This window comes from Phaseolus vulgaris, chromosome 11, assembly GCF_051622355.1.
Source record: "Phaseolus vulgaris cultivar YP4 chromosome 11, ASM5162235v1, whole genome shotgun sequence".
Taxonomy (NCBI): domain Eukaryota; kingdom Viridiplantae; phylum Streptophyta; class Magnoliopsida; order Fabales; family Fabaceae; genus Phaseolus; species Phaseolus vulgaris.
The window spans coordinates 51125678-51147626 of NC_143508.1; the positions used below are offsets into that span (position 1 = coordinate 51125678).

The 21949-nt window shown below is 35.1% G+C and overlaps 1 protein-coding gene across 2 annotated transcripts; it reads right to left on the minus strand.

Annotated features, from left to right (window-relative positions):
• Positions 1 to 762: 762 nt before the first annotated feature.
• On the minus strand, positions 763 to 4127 carry LOC137832903 (LEAF RUST 10 DISEASE-RESISTANCE LOCUS RECEPTOR-LIKE PROTEIN KINASE-like 2.1). 2 transcript variants are annotated; one of them, XM_068641335.2, is made up of 4 exons: positions 3212 to 4126; positions 3073 to 3126; positions 2284 to 2307; positions 763 to 2184 (listed from the first exon to the last, which is right to left on the minus strand). In XM_068641335.2, the coding sequence occupies exons 1-4, from the start codon at positions 4008 to 4010 to the stop codon at positions 953 to 955; spliced, it is 2109 nt and encodes a 702-aa protein (XP_068497436.2). In that variant the 5' UTR covers positions 4011 to 4126; the 3' UTR covers positions 763 to 952. The 2 variants fall into 2 exon arrangements, with proteins under 2 accessions (XP_068497436.2, XP_090153243.1); XM_090297117.1 differs by lacking the exons at positions 2284 to 2307; positions 3073 to 3126 and having other exon boundaries at positions 763 to 2235; positions 3179 to 4127.
• Positions 4128 to 21949: the final 17822 nt, after the last annotated feature.

Genomic DNA, 21949 nt, shown 5'->3' on the forward strand with positions numbered 1-21949 from the left:
GAAAGAGCACCTGCCAGTACAAATTCTTTATTTTGAGACACTAAATATTCGACACTGCAAACAACTTTTGGGGCACCATGGAATGGTGAAAATGAATGGGAAATAGGTCTTTTCCTGATGAAGGTTTTCTTCCAATTTCTCTTACTTCTCTACGGACCTATGATTTTGTAAATAATCATTTGTGGAAGTCTCAAAGGGTTTTCATGTGCTACACTCATCTGGAAATTTACTGTGGACACAATATCTCACTGTTTAATTTTGTTTCCAAAATTGCATGAGAATTGATTTTCAAGAAAAGAAAATGTTCTTTTTATGCTACAAACAGAGCTTAAATATAGCCAAAGTGGTTTTACCTTGTACATTTTTACTTCCGATTGAAGTATGCATATAAGTTTGAGTAATATGAAATTAATTTTATTGCATTGTAGGAGACTATCGTTGAGAAGAATATTGCATCATTTATTCCAAGAATAGGAGACAAAAAATTCTTAAAACTAGTTTGACTCCAAAGTTTGAAGTAGTTTCCATTCTTGATTTTCGCTTGAGTCTGGAACTGTAGTTGACCAAAATCTTGTGTGAATTTAATTATGTAACTCTTTATTTTCAAGATATTAGAGTTATATAAAATGAATAAATATAAAATGCTGGTTCATCAGCCAAAGAAAGGCCACTGACTTTATTTGAAGGTCTTAAGTAATCCATAAGTGCAACTAATAGTTCTATGAAACCCAAAGCTTTGCCAAAAGTTTCAAGTACATTTAATTTGGAGAATCAATTTATTCAAATATATATTATTAAATGAAACTTTCCTGACCATGAAGTATGCTAGGCAACAACAAATATAACAGCAACCACTTTAAAATTAAAAACCTTTTCCCCGTTAACAGCTAACTCCTTCTAAATCAATCTTTTAAAGGACGACCAATTTAGCTCTAAGCAATGTTCTTTATCGTCAAGCGTTGCTCTCCCGTGGATCATTAGAGTTGGTTTTGCCAAGATTTTTGCTAGAACTAGTTGAACCACTCCATGATGATTGGTTTGAGTTGTCTCCACAATCATGTCCAACTGTTTCAGGGGGATAATAAACAGGCTTAGGAGGCATTTCAAGACTTTCAACTTTTTCTTCAAGCATCTCCACAACTCTCTTCATTGAAGGACGGTTATTTGGTTTCAATTGTATACACCAAAGGGCAACTACATACATTTTTTTCACCAAAATCTTATCCTCTTCTGAGGCATCTTCTATGTGAGTCTCTTTTTCATCTTTAATTTGATCATATATCCAAAAGGGGAAGTACTGTTGGCTTGAATGTTCTGCATGAGGATGTGAGTTCCTTCTCCTACTTCCCATTTCCATCAAAAGCATTCCAAAACTATACACATCGGCCTTATTGGATACTCCACCAACATTATTGTAGAATAATTCTGGAGCCATGTAACCTAAAGTTCCTCTAGCCATAGTCAAAGCAACAGACTTATCTTCGACAGGATATAGCTTTGCAAGTCCAAAATCTGAAACCTTTGGAATGAAATCATCATCTAGAAGAATATTATGAGGCTTAATATCAAAATGTAGAATTTGCACATCACAGCCTTGATGAAGATAAGCAATTCCACGAGCTATGCCAAGAGATATTTCATATGTTTTCTCATAACTTAAAGGGATACTTTCCTCTTTGGAGAAGATGTATTTATCCAATGAACCATTTGGCATGTACTCATAAACTAGAGCACGCTTTTGTCGTTCAGCACAATATCCAATGAGACGTACCACATTCACATGATGTATTCGTCCAATGCTAGCCACTTCATTCATAAAATCTTGTCCATCAGCTTTCGATTTTTTCAACATCTTTATTGCTACTTCTGACCCACTTCGAAGTTTTCCTTTGTATACAGATCCGTAACCTCCTTCCCCCAATTTAACTTTGTAACCTCTGCTCATTTTCTTAATTTCTCTGTATCCGTACCTAATAGGATTTAGATTGTTGTGTAGCAAAAAAGTTTCAATGTTTTCATACATTGAGTAATGCCTACGTCGCCACCTATGGATAAATAGTGCAAGCAAAAGTGGCACTCCAAATAGAAATCTTGAAGCCACAAATATTAGAATAGGGGCTAATGAAATGATATTTCCTTCCCATCCCCAATACTTAGGTGAACGTGTTATTGTGTACATTAGTCCTGTGAAGATAAATTTCATTGAATGTGTAAGGAAAATAAACCAAGTTTGGTCTAATAAGTAAGTTTATTCAAATATGAAATCAGTTGACAAGCCATTACCCATTATGAAGTATTGAGCATAGCCTGCAAAATAGCAATATAATAGCATCAAAAGAAAAGAACACTCAATATTCAAAGGATATATACTTTGGATACAGTATAGAAAAACATAAGTGTTTCTTTTTCCACCAAACGTCTATTTCTAAGTATTCTATGTATTTCTAGCGTCATGCAATGCATCCAAATAACTTTTTTGTTTCGGATTTGTCTAGTGTTTGGGGGATGGAGTTCATGGTCCTTTCACAAAGTCCTTTTCAAACAAATATATAATGTTGAAATGAATTTGGAAATATCCTGAATGTAAAATGGCAATATAGTGTGCCTTATGGCTGGGGAATTATTAGCTTTGTTTTTAGGATTGTAAGTTTTTTGTGGGAGCTGGGGAATAGGATCTGTATAAACCATTTCATGCAGAATTGTTGGAGTTTTGAAGAATTTTTCTGAGTTGGATCATAGCCTTGCTGGTTTTGTTTGTTTGGGAGGTTTCTTGTCTCTTTTGTATAAAAGGGTTTGAGAATCCCTCAAATGCTCCCTTTTATTTAATTAAATTTTTGCTGAAAAAAAAATGGATGCATTATGGCAATATAGGAATTCACTGAAAACTCCCATTGAATTCAGTATAGAAAGGTTTGGGTTTCAAAATTTATTAACTTTGATGCACAACTTTCAGGTTATTAAAACAAATAGTACAGAAGATGTATAGCCTACTAATTAATCAAAATGAAAATGATGAACTTTAAGTAGTGAATACAGTAGTAATTGAAAGAACAAATGGGAGAGAGCTCTTACTTGCTATATAGTATAGAATTGCAACTATATATAAGAGAATTTGATCATGATTTCCTTGAAACAGAAAAAGAAAACATGAGCTTATATTGTACTTGACAAAAGAGACAGAAAAATTGCAGGTAGAAGAATGTTTTCTCACCGCAATGGATCTTTTCAAAGTCTTGGCCTAAAACTTGGCAATAGTAATCTTGTTGACATTCAATTTGATTAGTTGTTTGATTGACGAAGCATCCTACACCCTTTCCACATTGGTCTGTGCAAAGAACTGGTACCCAATACAACGAAAACCCATTATGCAGGCACTCATGGATATCAGCATAGGAAACTTTGTTGCAATGGCTATTGTTTGTAAAGGTAGCAGCCTTTAAATGGCACCCAACCTTGATGTCCATCACTGTGAGTTCACCAGAACCAAGAACAGCATAGACATGGCCTCCAGAATCACAAAGCCTGCCATTCACTTCCACGTATCGAGGATCATCACTCACTCGATCACTACAGTTTAGAAACGCTGCATACTGAGGCCAATAAGAAGGCTCATACGGAGGCCAGAAAGTTAGTGGAGCAATGTCAGTGAAGTTCGATGTAGAGATGAAATAGCGAGGAATGGAGCAAGCAATGTCCTCCTCAAGACCTGCATCAGTCAATTGGATGCTGTATGTTTGGTAGTTGATATGCTGAACATGGTATTTCCCTGAAAACAAAGTGAAGACTGTCACATTCTTTACACAATCTAATTCGTACCCTGGGAGGCCGCAACCAGGAGGGTCGCCTTTGAGTCGGAAAGGATAACTTATGTTGCCAATTTTGCCACACGAAGAAGGAGCACACGATGGACGATCCTTGGCAGCGTGAATTTGCCGGAATAGTACAATAATGATAGCAACACGGGCAAGCAGTGATTGTGCAGAGCAGCAGAAAGAAGATAAGAGCACCATTGTTTACCTCTGGTCGTATAAGTGGACAAAATCATAGTTATATAATTCACCAAAATCAACTTACAACGCAGGACCACTTGTTTAAATTTTGATTCAAGACAATTAATGTTGGTTCATGTTCAACTACTAAATACTAACCAACCAAGTATCATAAACTTTCAAAGTCGTTCAACGTGTGCAGACTTTTACACTATGCACCAGTGGTGCAGCACCACACATGATGTGACAACTATCACTCCCACATGGCACAATAACTTCAATCAAGGCAAAAAGGGTGACATCAACAATAACATATTCCTTATTTTCACTACTTCGGGATTAGTTACACAAACTAAACAATGTTGTTGTAATTTTCTAAAAATATACCAAATATGTTGCTAGATTTACCTTGTTATGGGGTTACTGAGGGTGAAACTTCCATGGATTAAAATTTAACTTAGAAGATAATACAACTATTTTCTCTATTGTATCTTTTCTATCTTTTCTTAGCTTTCGTTTTTATTATTATCTCAGTATTCTCTGTAATTATGAATCGGTCTCGTTTTATTATCTTGTTCTTCCATGGACCCCATTCAATCCAAGAGGATAAGGATGCAAGTGATTCATTTGTACTCTTGTACGTAATAACTCACAAGTCTTGGAAAATATAAGAAAGGTTATGAGCTTGACTATTTCATAACCACTCATTCATTCATGCCAATTCATTATTGATAGAGCTGTGGAAAGAGTCAACACCTATTGGTTGTTGACGAGCCTTCAAGGAATAAATGTTCACCAACCTTAACTCAATCCCATCATTCAAAACTTAGCTTATTACTATTATTTCCATTGCACTCCATTATCAGTTTCTTTCATCCACTCCATTTCCTATTCTTATCATGGCAGTATAAAAGCAATCAATTTGGTCAAAGCTAACACACACACTCTATTTTTTGAAAAAAAATATTCTTCTTCAATTTCTCTTTTGTATATCTTTTCATTTTGCAACTTACAATTGAGAGAGCAGTTTATTTATAGGATTAGAAAGCTCTTCTAAAACAGAAAATAATAAAACCTTATTATGGTCTTAAAACCCCACTAACAACATAATAAAATCTTATTATGGCCATAAAACCCCACTAATATAGTTGACCTTTCATCTATCGAAACTCTCATTCTTTTATTTTCCACTAACTTCTAAATTTAAATCCACAAAATAGTATTTAAAGTTTATTCAACAAAACTCCCCCATAAACTTAAATGTTTCTACCATCCATCATTCAAATCATCTTTTTGTATTTGTCAAAAAAGTACTTTCAGTAGCACACTACAACAATTATTACATTAGGCAAAAACATAAGACCGTGGTTTAAAGCATTAAAACCGTGGCCTAAAGTTTAGGCAACAATTTTTTAGCCATGGTCTAGGTGAGTGTGGTCGTTTGTAATAGGTCACAGTTTTTATAAAGACAACAATTTTAAAACTGTTGCCTAAAACCTTGATAACAACCACAATTTTAAAAGCGTTGCTTAAAGTATTGAAAAAAACAACAATACATTTCTTTAATTTTAGAAGAATTACTCATACAAAAGTTCAAGATAGAAAGAATATATATTGAAGGATAATGTGTATTGAAATAGAAGTGACTCAACAAGAAATCTCACATATGTCAATAGATGTGTTCAAACTACATAATCAAAAAATTTGTCTTAAAGTATAATGATAACGATTAAGTCTTCAAAATTAAAACTATAAACTTAGTGAGAAAACATAATGTATTGTTTCTTTACTACATATCAATAAGTTCATTCTTCTTGAAGATTGTCTTCGTAGTCTTCATTGCCTTCAAGTTGCAAAAAATACATAAATATATGCTAATTATATCTAATTCAAACAAAATAAATATAGTAACTACCAAAATATAATTGTATAAATAATCAATAACATCTCTTAATAAATAAAAATATTTAAGGATACTTAAATCCTTATTTATTAAAAAGCTACATGAAGTATTTCACAAAATTCCTATATAAAACTCCAATAAAAATCAATATAATTGAAAGAAACAAATACTCAAAACTAGATACACCAGATTCATAAGTTTGTACAAGACATAAAAATCATTGTAATTTGGTGAAACAATATGTATAGTTGACCTATTCCCCACTACCAAACACTGTGCATGCAAAGCCATCATCATGACCATACATTATCAGTAAAGAATAAATTAAATTGAAGGGAACACTTTAGGAGTGTGACAACCCTTATAAAATAAACAGACCCAACAAAACTATTGGTGGTGTACCTAGCTAAAATACCAATTGTTGTCTTACATTCAAAAACCAGCACAAACAATCAACATAACAAAAAATAAAGCTAAAAAAAACAGTATAGGCTTACTTGCTTCTTTTACAATTAAAACAAAGCATAGAATATCCCAGCTTTGGTTACCACTCGTGAATTCTCAAAATTGTTGCAATAAATTAGCAATAAATTTTTTCTTGATCATTGTCAGGGTTAAAAGAAAGGTTCGTTTGTGTGTGAAACTGTTAGATTTTTTTCGTGGGTGAATACTCATCCGTTTGACCTGAAATTTGTTGTGTTTTGTCTGGAAGTCAGTGGAGATTCTTATGTGAAATTTCAAGAAAAAAAATTTCAGAATATTTCGTGCAAACCAAGGCTATCATCTACCAAAAGTTGGGAAATTTCGCCCTACTTTCTGTAATTTTTATTGTGCGTCCGTATTGCGCTGAAAAAATTCACACAAGTACTTTCATATGTTGTTTGCACCCATGTAAGGAGGCACGTCCATACTCAAATCATAAAAAGAAGGTACGGGGAAGAAGAGCCAATACATTTTGTTTTCGGAAAACCAGTTCTGTTCACTCTCGGTCTGGGACTTACTACGCCTTACTCCTTTAATGTTTTGGTTTGAATTTTTTACCAACCGTTTGTCACTATGTCTATTGAGTTTTTGGCTGAGATTTGAGCGCCAGATTCGTCCCACAATATTGGCAATAAATTTTTTCTTGATCACTGCCAGAGCAGAAAGCAAGGTTCGTTTGTGTGTGAAACTGCTAGATTATTTTCATGGGTCAATACTCATCCGTTTGACCTAAAATTTATCATGTTTTGTCCCGAAATCAGTGGAGATTCTTACGTACAGTTTCAGGAAAAAACTATTTCGGACGAATTTTTCAGAAATTTTCGTGCAAACCAAGGCTATATCCTCTACTAAAACTTGTGAAATTTCGCACTACTTTCTGCAATTTTTATTCGGTGTCCGTATTGTGCTGAAAAAATTCACACAAGTACTTTCATATGTTATTTGCCCATAGGTAAGGAGACATGTCCATAAAAAAATGACAAAAAGGAGATTCAGGGAAGAAAATCCAAGACGTTTTATTTTCGGAAAACTTGTTTTGTTCACTCTCGGTCTGGGACTTACTACGCTTTATTCCTTGGGTGTTTTGGTTTGAAATTTTTACCAACCGTTTGTCACTGTGTCTATTGAGTTTTTCCTGACATTTGAGCCCCAGATTCATCCCACAAGATTGGCAATAATTTTTTCTTGATCACTGTCAGGGTTGAAAGGAAGATTCGTTTGTATGTGAAACTGTTTGATTTTTTTCGTCGGTGAATACTCATCCGTTTGACCTGAAATTTCTTGCATTTTTTCCCGAATTCAATGGAGATTCTTTTGTGGAGTCTCAGGAAAAAACTATTTCGAGAGAACTTTTCATGAATTTTTGCGAAAACCAAGGCTATCCTCTACTAAAAATTGTGAAATTTCAGCCTACTTTCAGGAATTTTTATTCTGCGTCCGTATTGCGCTGAAAAAAAATTCACACAAGTACTTTCATATGTTATTTGCACCTAGGTAAGGAGGCACGTCCATAAATGAATCAAAAAAAGGAGATACGGGGAAGAAAAGCCAGGACGTTTTGTTTTAGGAAAACCAGTTTTGTTCACTCTCGGTTTAGAACTTACTACGCCTTACTCCTTGGGTGTTTTGGTCTGAAACTTTTACCAGACGTTCGTCACTGTGTCTATTAAGTTTTTCTTGAGATTTCCATATTCGTCCCACAAGATTAGCAATAAATATTTTCTTAATCACTGCCAGAGCTGAAAGGAAGGTTCGTTTGTGTGTGAAACTGTTAGATTTTTTTCGTGGGTCAATACTCATCCGTTTGTCCTGAAATTTGTCGCGTTTTGTTTCGAATTCAGTAAAGATTCTTATGTGGAGTCTCAGGAAAAAACTATTTCGAGAGAACTTTTCAGAAATTTTTGCGAAAAGCAAGGCTATCCTCTACTAAAAATTGTGAAATTTCAGCTTACGTTCTGGAATTTTTATTCTGGGTCTGTATTGTGCTGAAAAAATTCACACAAGTACTTTCATATGCTATTTGCACCCAAGTAAGAGGCACGTCCGTAAACGAATCACAAAAAGGAGATAGGGGGATGAAAAGCCAGGACGTTTTGTTTTCAGAAAACCAGTTTTATTCACTCTCGGTCTGGAACTTACTACGCCTTACTCCTTGAGTGTTTTGGTCTGAAATTTTTTGCCAACCGTTCGTCACTGTGTCTATTGAGTTTTGGTTGAGATTTCAGCCCCAGATTCATCCCACAACTATTTCGGGAGAACTTTTCAAAAAATTTCGCGCAAACCAAGCTATCCTCTACCAAAACTTGTGAAATTTCGCCCTACTTTCGGCAATTTTTATTCTGCGTCCGTATTGCGCTGAAAAAAATTCACACACATACTTTCATATGTTGTTTGCACCCAAGTAAGGAGGCACGTCTATAAACGAATTACAAAAAGAAGATACGGGGAAGAAAAGCCAGGACGTTTTGTTTTCGCAAAAGCAGTTTTGTTCACTCTCGTTCTAGGACTTACTACGCCTTACTCCTTGGGTGTTTTGCTATGAATATTTTATTAAACGTTCGTCACTGTGTCTATTGAGATTTGGCTGAGATTTCAGCCCCAGATTCGTCCCACAAGATTGGCAATTAATTTTTTCTTGATCATTGTCAGGGCTAAAAGGAAGGTTCGTTTGTATGTGAAACTGTTAGATATTTTTTTAGGGTGAATACTCATCTGTTTGACCTGAAATTTGTCATGTTTTGTCTCGAAGTCAGTGGAGATTCTTACTTGGAATTTCAGGAAAAAACAATTTTGGGAGAATTTTGTAGAAGTTTTCGCGCAATCCAAGGCTATCCTCTACCAAAACTAGTGAAATTTCGGCCTACTTTATGCAATTTTTATTTTGCATCCATATTGTGCTGAAAAAATTCACACAACTATTTTCATAGGTTGTTTGCACTGAGGTAAGGAGACACGTTTATAAATGAATGAAAAAAGGAGATACGGGGAAGAAAAGCCAGGACATTTTATTTTCGGAAAACCAGTTTTCACTACAAAAAATCGTGTATAAAGTGGCGGTTTTAATATGACAGTTATTAAAAACCGTCACAATTAGCTGTATAATACGACAACTTCGTAGGTGACATAATGTTCCTTCGAAATGTGGCATTTAGAACCGTCATAACCTTCAAAATAAATTTTATCCCACTTCTCGTTCCCTCCGTAACCTTCTTTCCCAAAGTTTTTGTTTTCGTTTTCCCCTCTTTCAGTCTTCGAAAATAAACCAGTTTTACTCTTGGAAATGTACCTCTCAATCTTCACGTTACTCATTCAATGATCCTGTAAACCCTCACTCTGACCCTTCTCAGCCCTATTTCGTAAACCCTCTATCTCAACCTCATCGCAATCGTTCCTCTTCCAGCCCCATTTCGTAAACCCTCACCCTCATTCTCACCACAACCGTTCCCTTCACAGTTTTATTTCGTAAAACCTCACTCACCGTCCCACTTCGTATTCCTCTTCTCTCACCGCAATCATTCCCTTCTCTCTAGATTTAGGGTTTTCAATCGCACCGCAATCGTTCTTCTCGCAATCATTCTCACCGAAAAATTGTTCTCGTAACCCGGTACGTCGTCGGCACATGTTTGATGATATTTTGCTTCTCTATAATTATTTATATTTCTTGTTTCATTATAAAATTAAAATCACTGTGAATTGGGAATTTCGTTTTGTTGTTAACGGGAGCGAGAAATGGAGTAAACAATTAGTTCAAAGTTTTCATGTTTTTGTTGTTCAATTTGAAAATATCTTAACTGTGGTATCATGTTCATCCATCATCACCGACAATAATTGATTTTGGCTGTAAAGTAATCAGTTTAGCGTGGTTCCGTCAATGCTATTGATCTTTATCATGAACCAAACTAATGGTTTCTCACTTTTTCTTAATTTTTTTTATTACTGCATTTATGATTCTATTTGATGGACTTATTTTTAATTTAGTTGGAGTTATCCATTTCAACGAGCACTTATAAAGCATGTTGTTCCTGTCTGGATGAGTTCTTTATAGAATTTTTTAATTGAAATAAGTTATTTGGGGACTTACTTCAAATGCTAGAAATTCATGTTAATGATTAAGGCTTTAGAAAGATTATAAGAAGTGTTAGTTGTTTTCATAATTATTGATGATTAAGTGAATTGCCAAAACTCCATTCTTGCTTACTTTGAATTCTATCAAGTTTCATTATTTTTGGGTCTCCCTATTTCTTCAAACTTTTACATTACAACTAATAATTTTTAATATCTATTATTTTTTTATAACTAAAAACCCCCCGTTACAAACTTTAGAAAGGATGGAAACCACCTTTCTTTCAAGGTTTGTACTCTATAGTTATGCCACTTTCATTTTTCTTATGAATTCGCCCACTACTGTCAAATTAATGATAATTCTTTTTTTTATCAAAAGCTTACTTGCTCTTATTAAATTTGTGGTCCTGGGTGTCTTTTTTGTTATTTTGTTTCTAGTTTTTTTTTCATTTTTTATTTGAGACATAAAAATGATTATATATAGTACTTTCATTTTCTATTTTTGCTTAAGCCTTTTTATCGGGATCGAGTCCTCTATGAAAATTGGGAGCAAAATTGATTGGGATGGAATATTGATAAAATAAATATTCCTCAAGGTGTTCATCCAAATGCTTTGAAGTATTTTGTAGTCTGCAAGTCTGGAAATAAAACTTACTTACATTTTCTACTTGAATTAGCAGTTATTTATACATGGACATAATGAATCTATTTCCCATCCCAAAACACTTATCTCATGAGTCTATTAATATTCTTCTCACCTGGCCAAACAACTTATGCATTTATTTTTCTGTAAAATGAATTGCAGGGCTATAGTTGATCGTAATGAAGGCAAAGACGTCACTTCTACTGTTAAGAACATTCAGGTATATAGTTATTGTATGTATTGCTTCAGTTGTTATCTATCTTGTTATTAAACTGCTACTTAAATGCTCTTGGTTGTATGCCTATACTATATTCTGGGTGATGCTTGAGTGACAAGCTTAAAAATGTTAAAATTTAACTCTATAATCCATTCGTATTGTTTGTGTATGAATATTTGTAATGTTGGACGCATATTTATGCTCCATTTGAAATCCCAAATAAGGTAAAGGTTGCTTGATTTTGCTATGTAAGCATAAACAAATATTTGATTTATTCATTAAAGTATTGTTTAATCTTTTGGGAATATTAATTGAATAGATGAGTTCTTAGCGTGATAGATTGATGAATTAGGATGAGTCAATACTATAAATGCAGGTTGGCCATATGTGTAATGTTGCTTTTAAGTACTATTTTATATGTATTAATGCACTAGCTACCTTGATCTAACCTTTGCACATTGTGTACCACAGGCTTCTCAAGTTCTTCGCATAATAACATTTTATTGTACACAACTTCCAGGTCCAAACTACCACTGCCTTACATCTCTTAACTTGTGTGAATAGCATATATGTGCAACATCTTTTATACATTTATTTTTCATTGATTCTTATAATTTTAGTCTATTTGATTATCATGCAAGGGTCTAATCTTGCCACATTACCTCATCCATATAGTGTATTTGATTATAATATTGTTTTCATTTATATTTTAAAAATTGTCAATTAACTCTAAACATATTTTAACTTATTCCAGGCACAGGATGTTGGAAGTGGTGTTTTATCACCAAACCAGAATATAAGATCAAGTCGAGGCAGTAAGAGAAATTAGGATTGGGAGTTTAGTTGTATTATGTTTAGAACGTGAAACAATTTATATTTTGACAATTTAATTTACTTATTGTTTGGATTAGTTTGACATTATCAACTTTGTTCTCTCAAAGTAATATTTTGATTATTATATTTATCAATTTTAATTATATTATGAAGTACAATATTATTATGAAATTAGTTTATGTTATAATTTAATTATATTATGAAACATAACTGTGTACTGAAGTTTAATTATAATATGAAATTAATCAATATTATGAAATCAAATTATAAAATAGAATTAAATAAATTATTATAAATATTACAAATAAAATTACAACATTTATAACTGACGTCAATTACACGTTTAAAACCGTCACTTTATAAATGCATAATATGGCGTCTGCTACAACGGTTCTCAATTGACCGTCACATTAAACTTTGTGGCGGCAAGAATTCTGGCGGTACGCGGTACCGCCACAGACGTATAATACGGCGGTTAAAAACGTCAGTTTTTGCAAAAATAACCGCCGCATTATACACGTTTTTTGTAGTGTTTGTTCACTCTTTGTCTGGGATTTACTACGCCTTACTCCTTGGTGTTTTGTTATGAAAATTTTACCAGACATTCTCGGCTGTGTCTATTGTGTTTTGGCTGAGATTTGAGCCCCAGATTCGTTCCACAAGATTGGCAATAAATTTTTTATTGATCACTGCCAGGGCTGAAAGGAAGGTTTGTTTGTGTGTCAAACTGTTTGATTTTTTGCGTGGGTCAATACTCATCCGTTTGAACTGAAATTTGTCGCTTTTTTGTCCCGAATTCAGTGGATATTCTTACGTGGAATTTCAGGAAAAAATCATTTCACTAGAATTTTTCAGAAATTTTCGTGTAAACCAAAGCTATACTATACCAAAACTTGTGAAATTTCGCCCTACTTTCTGCAATTTTTATTCTGTGTCCGTATTGCGCTGAAAAAATTAACAAAAGTACTTTAATATGTTGTTTGCACCTATGTAAGGAGGCACGTCCATAAACGAATCATAAAAAGAAGATACGGGGAAGAAAAGCTAAGACGTTTTGTTTTCGGAAAAATAGTTTTGTTCACTCTCGGTCCGGGATTTACTACGCCTTACCCCTTGGGTGTTTTGCTATGAAATTTTTACGATACGTTCTTGACTGTGTCTATTATGTTTTGGCTAAGATTTGAGCCCCAGATTCGTCCAACAAGATTGCCAATAAATTTTTTATTGATCACTGTCCGGGCTGAAAGGAAGGTTCGTTTGTGTGTGAAACTGTTTGATTTTTTTCGTGGGTGAATACTCATTCGTTTGACCTGAAATTTATCGCATTTAGTCCCAAAATCAGTGGAGATTCTTGCGTGGAATATCAGGAGAAAACTATTTCGTGGGTATTTTTTAGAAATTTTGGCGCAAACCAAAGCTATCATCTACCAAAACTTGTGAAATTTCGCCTTACTTTTTGCATTTTTATTCTGTGTCCGTAATGCGCTGAAAAAATTCACAGAAATACTTTCATACGTTGTTTGCACCTAGGTTAGAAGGCACGTCCAGATTCGAATCACAAAAAGGAGATACGGGGAAGAAAAGCCAGGACGTTTTGTTTTCGAAAAACAAGTTTTATTCACTCTTTGTATGGGACTTACTAAGCCTTAATCCTTGGGTGTTTTGCTATGAATATTTTACCAGACGTTCGACACTATGTCTATTGAGTTTTGGCTGAGAGTTGAGCCTTAGATTTGTTCCACAAGATTTGCAATAATTTTTTTATTCATCACTGTCAGGGCTTGAAGGAAAGTTCGTTTGTGTGTGTAACTGTTTGATTTTTTCGTGGGTGAATAGTCATCCGTTTGAACTGAAATTTATCGCGTTTTGTCCCAAATTCGGTGGAGATTCTTACGTCGAATTTTAGGAAAAAACTATTTCGGGAGAATTTTTTAGAAATTTTCGTGCAAACCAAGTCTATCCTCTAACAAAACTTGTGAAATTTCGGTATACTTTCTAAAAAATTTATTCTGCATCCGTATTGAGGTGAAAAAATTCACACAAGTAATTTCATATGTTGTTTGCACTGAGGTGAGGAGGCACGTTCATAAAGGAATGACAAACAGGAGATACGGGGAGGAAAAGCCAGGACGTTTTGTTTTTTGAAAACCAATTTTGTTCACTCTCGATCTCGGACTTGCTATGTCTTACTCCTTGGGTATTTTGGTCTAAAATTTTACATGATGTTCTTCACTGTGTCTATTGTGTTTTGGATGAGATTTGAGCACCAGATTCATCCCACAAGATTGACAATAAATTTTTTATTGATCAGTGCCAAGGTTGAAAGGAATGTTCGTTTGTGTGTCAAATTGTTTGTTTTTTTTCGTGGGTGAATACTCATCCGTTTGACTTGATATTTATCGCTTTTTGTCTCGAATTGAGCTGAGATTCTTACGAGGAATTTTTAGACAAAACTATTTCGGGGATATTTTTAGAAATTTTTGTGTAAACCAAGGCTATCCTCTACCAAAATTTCTGAAATTTCTACCTACTTTCTGAAATTTTTATTCTGTGTCCGTATTGTGTTGAAAAATTTCGCACAATTATTTTCATATGTTGTTTGCACGGAGGTAATGAGGCACGCTCATAAACGAATCACAAAAAGGGGGATACGGGGAAGAAAAGCCAGGACGTTTTGTTTTTGGAAAACGAAGTTTGTTCACTCTCGGTCTGGGACTTACTACTCCTTACTCCTTCGGTGTTTTGGCCTGAAATTTTTACCAGACGTTCTTGACTGTGTCTATTCTGTTTTTCTTGAGATTTGAGCCCCAGATTCGTCCTAAAAGATTGGAAATAAATTTTTTATTGATCACTGCCAGGGATGAAAGGAAGGTTCGTTTGTGTGTGAAACTATTTGATTTTTTTTGTTGGTGAATACTCATCCGTTTGACCTGAAATTTTTCGCGTTTTGCCCCGAATTTAGTGGTGATTACGTGGAATTTCAGGAAAAAAATATTTTGGGAAAATTTTGTAGAAATTTTCGCGCAAAACTTTGTTCTTGACTGTGTCTATTCTACCAAAACTTTGAAATTTTTATTCTAAGTCCGTATTGGACTGAAAAAATGCACACAAGTAGTTTCATATGTTGTTTGCAAGGAGGTAAGGAGGCACGTCCTTAAACGAATCACAAAAAGGAGATACGGGGAAGAAAAGCCAGGACGTTTTGTTTTTGGAAAACTAGTTTTGTTCACTCTCGATCTGGGACTTACTACGCCTTACTGCTTGAGTGTTTTGGTCTGAAATTTTTACTAGACGTTCTTGACTGTGTCTATTGTGTTTTGCCTGAGATTTGAGCCCCAGATTCGTCCTACAAGATTGGCAATAAATTTCTTATTGATCACTGCAAGGGCTGAAAGGAAGGTTCGTTTGTGTGTGAAACTGTTTGATTTTTTTCGTGGGTGAATACTCATCCGTTTGACCAGAAATTTGTCGGGTTTTATTCCGAATTCAGTGGAGAATTTTACGTGGAATTTCAGGAAAAAAATATTTCACGAGAATTTTTCAGAAATTTTCTTGTAAACCAAGGCTATCCTCTACCAAAACTTGTGAAATTTCTCCCTTCATTCTTAAAGTTTTATTCTGCATCCGTATTGCACTGAAAAAAATTCACACAAGTAATTGCATATGTTGTTTGGAACGAGGTAAGGAGGCACGTTCATAAACGAATCACAAAAAGGAGATACGAGGAAGAAATTCCTGAATGTTTTTGTTTTGGAAAACAAGTTTTGTTCACTCTCGATCTGGGACTTACTACGCCTTACGAGTTGGGTGTTTTGGTATGAAATTTTTACCAGACGTTCTTCACTGTGTTTATTGTGTTTTGGCTGAGATTTGAACCCCAGATTCGGCCCAAAAGATTGGCAAAAAACTTTTTATTGATTACTGCCAGGGCTGAAAGGAAGATTCGTTTGTATGTGAAACTGTTTGATTTTTTTCATGGGTGAATACACATCCGTTAGACCTGAAATTTGTCGGGTTTCTCCTGAATTCAGGGAAAAATCTTACGTGGAATTTCAGGAAAAAACTATTTTGGGAGAATTTGTTAGAAATTTTCGCAAAAACCAAGGCTATACTCTACCAAAACTAGTGAAATTTCGCCCTACTTTCGCAATTTTTATTTTGCATCCGTATTGTGCTGAAAAAATTCACACAAGTATTTTCATATGTTGTTTGCACCGAGGTAAGGAGGCACGTCCATAAATGAATCACAAAAAGGAGATACGGGGAAGAAAAGCCAGGATTTTTTGTGTTTGGAAAACCAGTTTTGTTAACTCTCGGTCTGGGACATACTATGCCTTACTCCTTGGGTGTTTAGGTCTGAAAGTTTTACCACAAATTCTTTACTGTGTCTATTGTGTTTTGGATGAGATTTGAGCCTTAGATTCGTCCCACAAGATTGTTTTGTTCACTCTCGGTCTGGGACTTGCTACGCCCTACTCCTTGGGTGTTTTGGTTTGAAATTTTTACCAGACGTTTCTGACTGTGTCTATTGTGTTTTGGCTTAGATTTGAGCCCCATATTCCTTCCACAATATTGGAAATAATTTTTTTATTGATCACTGCCAGGGCTGAAAGGAAGGTTCGTTTATGTGTAAAACTGTTTAATTATTTTCATAGGTTGTTTGAACCGAGGTAAGGAGACACGTTTATAAAGGAATGAAAAAAGGAGATACGGCGAAGAAAAGCCAGGACATTCTGTTTTCGAAAAACCAATTTTGTTCAATCGGGGTCAGGGACTTACTACGCCTTACTCCTTGGGTGTTTTGGTCTGAAATTTTACCATACGTTCTTCCCCGTGTCTATTGTGTTTTGGCTGAGATTTGAGCCTTAGATTCGTCCCAAAAGATTGACAATAAATTTTTTATTGATCACTGCCAGGGGTGAAAGGAAGGTTCGTTTGTGTGTGAAACTGTTCGATTTTTTTTGGTTGGTGAATACTCATTCGTTTCACCTGAAATTTGTCGTGTTTTGTCTCGAATTCAGTGGATATTCTTATGCGGAATTTTAGGAAAAAACTATTTCGTGAGAGTTTGTTAGAAATTTTCGCGCAAACCAAGGCTATTCCTCTACAAAAACTAGTGAAATTTCGCCATACGTTCTGAAATTTTTATTTTGCATCCGTATTGTGCTGAAAAAATTCACACAAGTATTTTCATATGTTGTTTGCACCGAGGTAAGGAGGCACGCCTATAAATGAATCACAAAAAGCAGATACGTGGAAGAAAAGCCAGGATTTTTTGTGTTTGGAAAACCAGTTTTGTTAACTCTCGGTCTGGGACATACTATGCCTTACTCCTTGAGTGTTTTGGTTTGAAATTTTTACCAGACGTTCTTGACTGTGTCTATTGTGTTTTTGAGCCCCAGATTCCTCCCACAATATTGGAAATAAATTTTTTATTGATCACTGTCAGAGCTGAAAGGAAGGTTCGTTTGTGTGTGAAACTGTTTAATTATTTTCATTGGTGAATGCTCATCTGTTCCATCTGAAATTTGTCGCATTTTGTCCCGAATTCAGTGGAGATTCTTACGTGGAATTTCAGTAAAAACTATTTCAGGAGAATTTGTTAGAAATTTTCGTGCAAACCAAGGCTATCTCTACAAAATCTAGTGAAATTTCGCCCTACTTTCTGAAATATTTATTTTGTATCCGTATTGTGCTGAAAATATTCACACAATAATTTTAATATGTTGTTTGCACCGAGGTAAGGAGGCACTTCCATAAACGAATCACAAAAAGGAGATACGGGGAAGAAAAGCCAGGACGTTTTGTTTTTGGAAAACCAATTTTGTTAACTCTCGGTCTGGGACTTACTACTCCTTACTCCTTGAGTGTTTTGGTCTGAAATTCTTACCAGACGTTCTTCACTCTTTCTATTATTTTTTGGCTGTGATTTGAAACCCAGATTCGTCCTACAAGATTGGCAATATATTTTTTATTGATCACTGTCGGAGTTGATAGGAAGGTTCGTTTGTGTGTGAAACTGTTTGATTTTTTTCGTTGGTGAATACTCATCCGTTTGACCTGAAATTTCTTGTGTTTTGTCCCGAATTTAGAGGAGATTGTTACATGGAATTTGAGGAAAAAACAACTTTGGGATAATTTTTTAGAAATCTTCGCGCAAACCAAGGCTATTCTCTACCAAAACAAGTGAAATTTCGCCCTACTTTCTAAAATTTTTATTTTGTGTTCATATTGTGCTGAAATAATTCAGACAAGTATTTTCATATTTTCTTTGAACCGAGGTAAGGAGGCATGTTCATAAACGAATCACAAAAATGAGATACGAGGAAGAAAAGCCACGAGGTTTTGGTTTTGGAAAACAAGTTTTGTTCACTTTTAATCTGGGGCATACTACGCCTTACTCCTTGGGTGTTTTGGTTTGAAATTTTTACCAGACGTTCTTCACTGTGTCTATTGTGTTTTGGATGAGATTTGAGCCCCATATTCGTGTTACAAGATTGGCAAGAAATTTTTTATTGATGAATGCCAGGTCTGAAAGGAAGGTTTGTTTGTGTATGAAACTGTTTAATTTTTTTCGTGGGTGAATACTCATCTGTTTGACCTGAAATTTGTCGAGTTTGTCCTGAATTCAGTGGACATTCTTACGAGGAATTTGAGGAAAAATTATTTCGGGAGCATATTTAAGAAATTTTCGCACAAACCAAGGCTATTCTCTACCAAAAGTAGTGAAATTTCGCCTAGTATCTGCAATTTTTATTTTGTTAACTCTCGGTCTGGGACTTAGTACGCCTTACTCCTTGGGTGTTTTTGTCTAAACTTTTTACCAGACGTTCTTCACTGTGTCTATTGTGTTTTTTATGAGATTTGAGCCCTAGATTTGTCCCACAAGTTTGACAATAAATTTATTATTGATCACTGCCAAGGCTGAAAGGAAGGTTTGTTTGTGTTTGAAACTGTTTGATTTTTTTTGTGGGTGAATACTCATCCGTTTGACCTGAGATTTATCGCGTTTTGTCCCGAATTCAGTGGAAATTCTTACGTGGATTTTTAGGAAAAAACTACTTTAGGAGAATTTTTTAGGAGATTTTGCGCAAACCAAGGCCATCCTCTACAAAAACACTGAAATTTTGCCTTACTTTATGAAATTTTTATTCTGCGTCTGTATTACGCTGAAAAAATTCACACAAGTATTTTCATATGTTGTTTGCAAGGAGGTAAGGAGGCACGTCCTTAAACGAATCACAAAAAGGAGATACGGGGAAGAAAAGCCAGGACGTTTTGTTTTCGAAAAACCAGTTTTGTTCACTCTCGGTCTGGGACTGGCTACGACTTACTCCTTGGGTGATTTTGTCTGAAATTTTTACCAGACGTTCTTGACTGTGTCTATTGTGTTTTGGCTGAGATTTGAGACCCAGATTCGTTTGACAAGATTAGAAATATATTTTTTATTGGTCACTGCCAGGGCTGAAAGAAAGGATCGTTTATGTGTGAAACTGTTTCATTTTTTCGTGGGTGAATACTCATCCGTTTGACCTGAAATTTATCGCGTTTTGTCCCAAACTCAGTGGGGATTCTTACGTTGACTTTCAGGAAAAAACTATTTTGGGAGGATTTTGTAGAAATTTTCGTGCAAACCAAGGTTATCCTTTACCAAAATTTGTGAAATTTCGCCATACTTTCTGCAAATTTAATTCTGCGTCCGTATTGCATTGAGAAAAATCACAAAAGTACGTTCATATGTTGTTTGCACCCAGGTAAGTAGGCACGTCCATAAACGAATCACAAAAAGGAGATACGGGGAAGAAAATCCAGGTCGTTTTGTCTTTGGAAAACCAGTTTTGTTCACTCTCGGTCTGGGACTTACTACGCCTTACTCCTTGGGTGTGTTGGTCTGAAATTTTTACCAGACGTTCTTCACTGTGTCTATTGTGTTTTGGCTGAGATTTGAGCCCCATATTCATCCCACAAGATTGGCAATATATTCTTTATTGATCACTGCCGGGGCTGAAAGGAAGGTTCGTTTGTGTGTGTAATTGTTTAATTTTTTTCGTTAGTGAATAGTCACCCGTTTGACCTGAAATTTGTCGCGTTTTGTCCCGAACTCAATGGGGATTCTTACATGGAATTTGAGGAAAAAATATTTTGGGAGGATTTTGTAGAAATTTTCGCGCAAACCAAGGTTATCCTCTACCAAAACTTGTGAAACTTCGCCCTACTTTCTGCAATTTTTATTCTGCGCCCGTATTGCACTGAAAAAATTCACACAAGTATTTTCATATGTTGTTTGCACCGAGATAAGGAGGCTCGTCCATAAACGAATCACAAAAATGAGAGACGGGGAAGAAAACCCAGGACGTATTGTTTTTGGAAAACCAGTTTTGTTCACTCTCGGTCTGAGACTTACTATGCCTTATTCCTTGAGTGTTTTGGTCTGAAATTTTTACGAAACGTTCTTGAATATGTTTATTGTGTTTTGGCTAGGATTTAAGCCCTAGATTCGTCCCAAAAGATTGGCAATAAATTTTTTATTGATCACTGCCAGGGTTGAAAGGAAGGTTCTTTTGTGTGTGAAGCTGTTTGATTTTTTCGTGGTTGAATACTCACCCTGAAATTTGTCGCGTATTGTCCCGAATTTAGTGAAAATTCTTACGTGGAATTTCAAGAAAAAACTATTTTGGAGAATTTTTTAGAAGTTTTTGCGCAAACCAAGGCTATCCTCTACCAAAACTTGTGAAATTTCACCCTACTTTCTGCAATTTTTATTCTGCGTCCGTATTGCACTGAAAAAATTCACACAAGTAGTTTCATATGTTGTTTGCACCCAAGTAAGGAGACACGTACACAAACGAATCACAAAAAGGAGATACGGGAAGAAAAGGCAAGACGTTTTGTTTTTGGAAAACCAGTTTTGTTCACTCTTGGTTTGGGACTTACTACGCCTTACTCCATGGGTGTTTTGGTATGATATTTTTATCTCAAGTTTGTTACTGTGGCTATTGAGTTTTGGCTGAGATTTCAGTCCCAGATTCGTCCCATAAGATTAACCATAAATGTTTTTTTGATCACTCCCAAGGCTGAAAGGAAGGTTCGTTTGTGTGTGAAACTGTTTGATTTTTTTCGTGGGTGAATACTCATCTATTTGACCTGAAATTTGTCGCGTTGTGTCTTGAATTCAGTGGATATTCTTACGTGGAATGTCAAGAAAAAACTATTTTGGGAGAATTTTTAAAACAAAATTCACTTTACTTTCTGCATTTTTATTCTTCGTCCGTATTACGCTAAAAAAATTCACAAAAGTACTTTCATATGTTGTTTGCACCCAGGTGAGGGGGCACGTCCATATAGGAATCACAAAAAAAAGATATGGACAAGGAAAGCCATGACGTTTTGCTTTCGGAAAACCAGTTTTGTTCACGCTCGGTGTGAGATTTACTACACCTTACTCCTTGTGTATTTTGGTCTCAAATTTTTACTATACGTTCATCACTGTTTCTATTGAGTTTTGGCTATGATTTGAGCCCCAGATTTGTTCCACAAGATTGAGAATAAATTTTTTATTGACCACTACCAAGGCTGATAGGAAGGTTCGTTTGTGTGTCAAACTGTTTTGATTTTTTTCGTGGGTGAATACTCATCCTTTTTTACCTGAATTTTTGTGTTTTTTCCCGAATTCAATGGAGATTCTTACCTGGAATTTCATGAAAAAACTAATTTGGGAGAATTTTTCATAAATTTTTGTGCAAACCAAGGCTATCATCTACCAAAACTTGTGAAATTTCGCCCTAGTTTGCGCTGAAAAACCCTAAACCCTGAACCCT